Source organism: Siphateles boraxobius, unplaced genomic scaffold (assembly GCF_051911475.1).
Source record: "Siphateles boraxobius isolate OS27281-9 unplaced genomic scaffold, OSU_SipBor_1 111, whole genome shotgun sequence".
In the NCBI taxonomy this organism is placed as follows: Eukaryota; Metazoa; Chordata; class Actinopteri; order Cypriniformes; family Leuciscidae; genus Siphateles; species Siphateles boraxobius.
The window spans coordinates 2,356,259-2,362,500 of NW_027508713.1; the positions used below are offsets into that span (position 1 = coordinate 2,356,259).

General features: G+C 41.8%; 1 protein-coding gene across 4 annotated transcripts in view; it reads right to left on the reverse strand.

The window, feature by feature from the left end:
- Positions 1 to 6,242, reverse strand: part of col5a3b (collagen, type V, alpha 3b) — a 98,509-nt gene that overhangs the window by 66,501 nt on the left and 25,766 nt on the right. For all 4 annotated transcript variants that reach the window (XM_077197487.1, XM_077197485.1, XM_077197486.1 and 1 more), the window contains exons 8-15: positions 6,133 to 6,228; positions 5,978 to 6,040; positions 5,819 to 5,893; positions 5,557 to 5,640; positions 1,362 to 1,418; positions 805 to 858; positions 608 to 661; positions 381 to 434 (exon numbers count right to left, since the gene is read on the reverse strand). In XM_077197487.1, coding sequence (XP_077053602.1) covers positions 381 to 434; positions 608 to 661; positions 805 to 858; positions 1,362 to 1,418; positions 5,557 to 5,640; positions 5,819 to 5,893; positions 5,978 to 6,040; positions 6,133 to 6,228 — 537 coding nt within the window. The remainder of the gene's footprint in view (positions 1 to 380; positions 435 to 607; positions 662 to 804; positions 859 to 1,361; positions 1,419 to 5,556; positions 5,641 to 5,818; positions 5,894 to 5,977; positions 6,041 to 6,132; positions 6,229 to 6,242) is intronic.

A 6,242-nucleotide genomic window follows, 5' to 3' on the forward strand; every position in this document is an offset into this window, starting at 1 on the left:
ATGAAACACACACACACACACACACACACACACACACACACACACACACACACACACACACACACACACACACACACACACACACACACACACACACACACAGAAATCATCTCAGGTGTCCTACAGGCTCACAAATGACCAAAAAAGATAAATGATTGTGCCCTCATCCTCTGATCTTCATCAGCATATTTATCTTCACATTCAATGTCTCAATCTTCCCTCTAACTTCTGATATTTAACTCATTATGAGGTACAGAGTGTGTTTGATGGGTCATAAAATAGTATAAATATTGTTTGTTCTGTCAAAATCCATTTTTATGAGGACAAACTCATTACAAGAGTAAAATAATGCATCACTCATGCATGACAGAATAACTTACTTTAGTTCCTGTTTCTCCTGGTTCACCTCTGCTTCCGTCGATCCCACCACGACCCTGAACACACACACACACACACACACACACACACACACACACACACACACACACACACACACACACACACACACACACACACACACACACACACACACACACACACACACAGGTGTATTTCAGGTGTTCAGGCAGGCATCTGCTGGTATGTTTTGTGTACAGATGAGACTCACCCTCTTGCCTAGTTTACCGTTGAGTCCCGGAGCCCCCGGCAGCCCACGAGGACCCTGAACACACACACACACACACACACACACACACACACACACACACACACACACACACACACACACACACACACACACAATTATTCCAAACTTTGGTATTGTAGAGTGAATATGAACATCTAATGAGTGTCATAATCTCGTACCGGTGGTCCTGTGAGTCCATGATCTCCCTTCAGACCCCGTGGTCCAGGAGAACCCTGACAAACACACAATCACCAAACACACAATCACCAAACACACAATCACCAAACACACATTTACAAACATACACTTCTTCACAAGCTTAAAAGTCCTTTATAACCATTAAGGCACATTAAACTGAAAGTAAACTCTGATGGTAAAACTGTCACTCAATCTGATAATTTGAGCACTGCTGATTTGGGTTTTATTTGTTCTTTTGTTTTTATATTTGTTAATTTGTTTAATTGTGTAATTGTCCAGATGAACGTAAAACTGTAAATGGTGAAACCTGATGACACGCATAATCTCATCAGATAATCTCATTATCTCAGCTCATAATCTCATAATCTCAGCTCATCTCATAATCTCAGCTCTGTGTAATCCAGAGCACAAACACACAGGAGCACTAGAGGGCACCACACACACCCTCACACACACACACACGCACACACACACACCCTCACACGTGTTTGAATAGTGAAATGTTTGAATAGCATGTATGTGTTGTTCAGACACTCACCAGCGGTCCGGGGCGTCCGGTGAGTCCTAACGGTCCCGGCGGTCCTTTCAGAGACAGCTGAGACACACACATCAGGACACGTTCATCAGTGTGATGCAAAGCATGTTAAAAGTGCGTTAGGAAAAATCTGAATTATGAGCAAATGAGTTAGAACTAGAATTAATGTAGGTATTAGCAATGCTTTACAAGTAACATTACATAATCAGATTACTTTTTTAATGTAACAGTAAATTAACATGCGTGTACTTTATACATTTTTTATAAACTTTATAAACTACTGAAATAAAATGATCTGTGTCCTCCATAATGTAGTCGCTTGTATATGCATGTGCGGGAACAGACAAAGAGTGCAAGAAGTAACAAAACACATTACGTTCAACTTTCAATAAAAAGAGTTTTTACAGTTGGTAATATGAACCATAATATTAAGAGATCTTTTGTTTGGCGCATGTCGCTCTAGAGGTCATGAAATATTCAAAGTGTTACGAATATAATAATATTCTATATGTGTGTGTGTTACATAGGCTATGTTGTTGAATCCATTACTACATAAACACTTTTCTCACAATTTCTCAGTAAAACACCTGCAAGGCCTGAAAGAGATCGAACCTCAACCAGGTGGAAAAAAAAGTAACGCAAAAGTTACGTAAGAGATTACAAAGTAACTATGTAACGCAAGTAGTTACTTCCTTAGGGAGTAACACAATATTGTAATGGATCACTTTCCATAAAAGTAACTATGTAACGCAAGTAAATACTTTATTAGGGAGTTACACAGTATTGTGACTTGAACTGACTTGACTTGACAAATTGCAAGTATTGTCTTAAATTTTTGATGCACTTAAAACCCTGATGTTTATGTCCATAAAAATCATCTTCAGGGGAAAATACTGCCTCTAGATTAATTCAAACCTCAGGTAGAGTTAGTGTGGAGTTAGTGTGGAGTTAGTGTGGAGTTAGCGTGGAGTTAGCGTGGAGTTAGTGTGGAGTTGGCGTGGAGTTAGCGTGGAGTTAGCGTGGAGTTAGTGTGGAGTTGGCGTGGAGTTAGTGTAGAGTTAGTGTGGAGTTAGCGTGGAGTTAGCGTGGAGTTAGCGTGGAGTTAGCGTGGAGTTAGTGTGGAGTTAGTGTGGAGTTAGCGTGGAGTTAGCGTAGAGTTAGCGTGGAGTTAGTGTGAAGTTAGCGTGGAGTTAGCGTGGAGTTAGTGTGGAGTTAGTGTGGAGTTAGTGTGGAGTTAGCGTGGAGTTAGTGTGGAGTTAGCGTGGAGTTAGCGTGGAGTTAGTGTGAAGTTAGCGTGGAGTTAGCGTGGAGTTAGTGTGGAGTTAGCGTGGAGTTAGTGTGGAGTTAGTGTGAAGTTAGCGTGGAGTTAGCGTGGAGTTAGCGTGGAGTTAGTGCGGAGTTAGCGTGGAGTTAGCGTAGAGTTAGTGTAGAGTTAGTGTGGAGTTAGCGTGGAGTTAGTGTGGAGTTAGTGTGGAGTTAGTGTGGAATTAGTGTAGAGTTAGTGTAGAGTTAGCGTGGAGTTAGCGTGGAGTTAGTGTGGAGTTAGTGCGGAGTTAGCGTGGAGTTAGCGTAGAGTTAGTGTAGAGTTAGTGTGGAGTTAGCGTGGAGTTAGTGTGGAGTTAGCGTGGAGTTAGTGTGGAGTTAGCGTGGAGTTAGTGTGGAGTTAGTGTGAAGTTAGCGTGGAGTTAGCGTGGAGTTAGTGTGGAGTTAGCGTGGAGTTAGTGTGGAGTTAGTGTGAAGTTAGCGTGGAGTTAGCGTGGAGTTAGTGTGGAGTTAGCGTGGAGTTAGCGTGGAGTTAGTGTGGAGTTAGTGTGGAGTTAGCGTGGAGTTAGCGTGGAGTTAGTGTGGAGTTAGTGTGGAGTTAGCGTGGAGTTAGCGTAGAGTTAGTGTAGAGTTAGTGTGGAGTTAGTGTGGAGTTAGCGTGGAGTTAGCGTGGAGTTAGCGTGGAGTTAGTGTGGAGGTAGCGTGGAGTTAGTGTAGAGTTAGTGTAGAGTTAGTGTAGAGTTAGCGTGGAGTTAGCGTGGAGTTAGTGTAGAGTAAGTGTAGAGATTAGGGCTGTCAACTTTAGTCGTTTAGTCGACTAATCGGTCGATGCCGTCTTGGTCGACTGACATTCTTATTGGTCGACCAGTTGCTTTTTTTTTTTTTTTACCAATAGAAAGAAATTTGCAATGATTTACTCCTTGATATTTATTCCTTTATAAGCAGTTATATATTACTGTATTCTAAATATAATTAGCCTATGGTTTATCCCCAACTTTAAATGCTTTAATTTAGGCTATTTTGTAACAGCGCCACAGTTTAGCGCACACACATAGAACACTCGGTTCGCACCTGTGGCTGGCTGCGCTGCTGCTTCGTGCTCAGTAAGGGATATAGGTAGCTTAGCTGTATTCATTCAGTTAGAACGCTACTTGTTTTCGGTTTTTATGTTTTTATACACTATATGTTTTTATCTCGATGCGGCGTGGACGCACTTGGAAAAAAAAGAGCGCGTCGCACCGCGACCGCGTCGCATCCATCATGAGCGCGCACACCGCGCGCCCACATTTGAAATCGAACTTGAGCGCGCAAAAGACGTGAGCAGTCCCTTTAACGGCTTTATCATGCTGACTCAATAGATTGTGTTTTCTTGATATGTTTTTGTTTTTATTTGTAGGCTACACTTGACCCATTTGAAAATAGCCTAAATAATGTAACAAAACAAAAATAAACCTATATGCAGTCCTACAATACAGCCTATTATTATTAGGATTGTTTTTTAGGCTCTTTGGGTTTTTTTTTGTGTGTTTGTTTTAAAACGCCTAGATCGGCTGGACAAAAGTTAACCCATAGCTTTGAAAGAAAGAATATACAGCCTGTATAAACGAGAGCTTTTGTTAGGACTTTTCATTGTGGCAGATAGCAGTTATATTTTTTTGTAGCGTGTGGTGTGGTCAGGTGCGCGATTGTGACTGTCACTATAGACCCTAGGTGCTCCTCACTTTTTGCAGTAAAAAAAAAGACTTTTCAAAGAATTGTTTTATTATTATAGTTTTATGTATTTTTGATGTTTTTTCGTTGTTGTTTTATAAATGCTATATGATAATTGTTAAAAAAATGTTCAATCAAAACATCGCGTCTTTTTTTTTTTTTTTTTTGTCAACTAATCGTTGCGCAGGACAAGACTTTGGTCGACTAAGGATTTCTTTGGTTGACTACAGCCCTAGTAGAGTTAGTGTAGAGTTAGTGTACAGTTAGTGTGGAGTTAGTCTGGAGTTAGTGTGGAGTTAGTGTGGAGTTAGTGTAGAGTTATTGTAGAGTAAGTGTGGAGTTAGTCTGGAGTTAGTGTGGAGTTAGTGTGGAGTTAGTGTAGAGTTAGTGTGAAGTTAGTGTAGAATTAGTGTAGAGTTAGTGTGAAGTTAGTGTAGAATTAGTGTAGAGTTAGTGTGAAGTTAGTGTGGAGATAGTGTAGAGTTAGTGTAGTTATTGTGGAGTGAGTGTAGAGTTAGTGTAGAGTTAGTGTAGAGTTAGTGTGAAGTTGTAGAATTAGTGTAAAGTTAGTGTAGAATTAGTGTAGAGTTAGTGTGGAGTTAGTGTGAAGTTAGTGTGGAGTTAGTGTAGAGTTAGTGTGTAGTTAGTGTGGAGTTAGTGTAGAGTTAGTGTAGAGTTAGTGTAGAGTTAGTGTGAAGTTGTAGAATTAGTGTAGAGTTAGTGTGAAGTTAGTGTAGAATTAATGTAGAGTTAGTGTGGAGTTAGTGTAGAGTTAGTGTAGAGTTAGTGTGGAGTTAGTGTAGAGTTAGTGTGAAGTTAGTGTAGAGTTAGTGTAGAGTTAGTGTGGAGTTAGTGTAGAGTTAGTGTGAGTTGTAGAATTAGTGTAGAGTTACTGTGAAGTTAGTGAAGAATTAGTGTAGAGTTAGTGTGGAGTTAGTGTAGAGTTAGTGTGGAGTTAGTGTAGAGTTAGTGTAGAGTTAGTGTAGAGTTAGTGTAGAGTTAGTGTGAAGTTGTAGACTTATTGTAGAGTTCGTGTGAAGTTAGTGTAGACTTAGTGTAGAGTTAGTGTAGGGTTAGTGTAGAGTTAGTATAGAGTTAGTGTAGGGTTAGTGTGAAGTTAGTGTAGAGTTAGTGTAAGGTTAGTGTAGAGTTAGTGTGAAGTTGTAGAATTAGTGTAGAGTTAGTGTGAAGTTAGTGTAGAATTAGTGTAGAGTTAGTATCTAACCTTGGTGTGCTGCAGGATGGCTTGAGCTTGAGCTTCTTGAGCCGATATGACGGGACCCAGACGAGCATCACCACCAGACTGAAACTAACACACAAACACATAAAGGATTCAAACACACAAACTCATGATCCGGACCAGACTCACATATGAACCGGTTGAGTTATGGCTCATTTAACTTTAAAACTATATTGTATTTGTCAATTAAAATGACAAACGAAGTTCCAAAACGTCACGTGATTGACAGACAGTCAGTGACACACACCGGTAACATCAGCAGGTTGCCTGGAGGTCCAGGTATCCCATCAGCCCCTGCAAGTCCTTGACGACCCTCAGGACCCTAATGAGAGACAGACAGAGTAATAGTGTGTGATATCAGTCATTAGCCTGGCGTTCCTGACGAGTGTGTGTGCGGGTGTCTCACCGGGTCTCCTGGATCTCCGATCGGTCCCGGGGGTCCCATTGGACCATGGTCACCCGGCGGCCCCTGCGGGAAACCAGCCTGTCACTCACACACGTACATGACACATGATAAACACAGTGATGACACGTGGCGGGGGGGGGGGGGGGGGGGGTTACCTCAGGACCATGCAGGCCCGGGGGTCCCATAACCAGAGTCCCCTGTCCCAGCACAGCCGGCTCGCCCTTCTCTCCCTTCTCCGGCCCCAGGGACGCCTGAGGAAACTTCA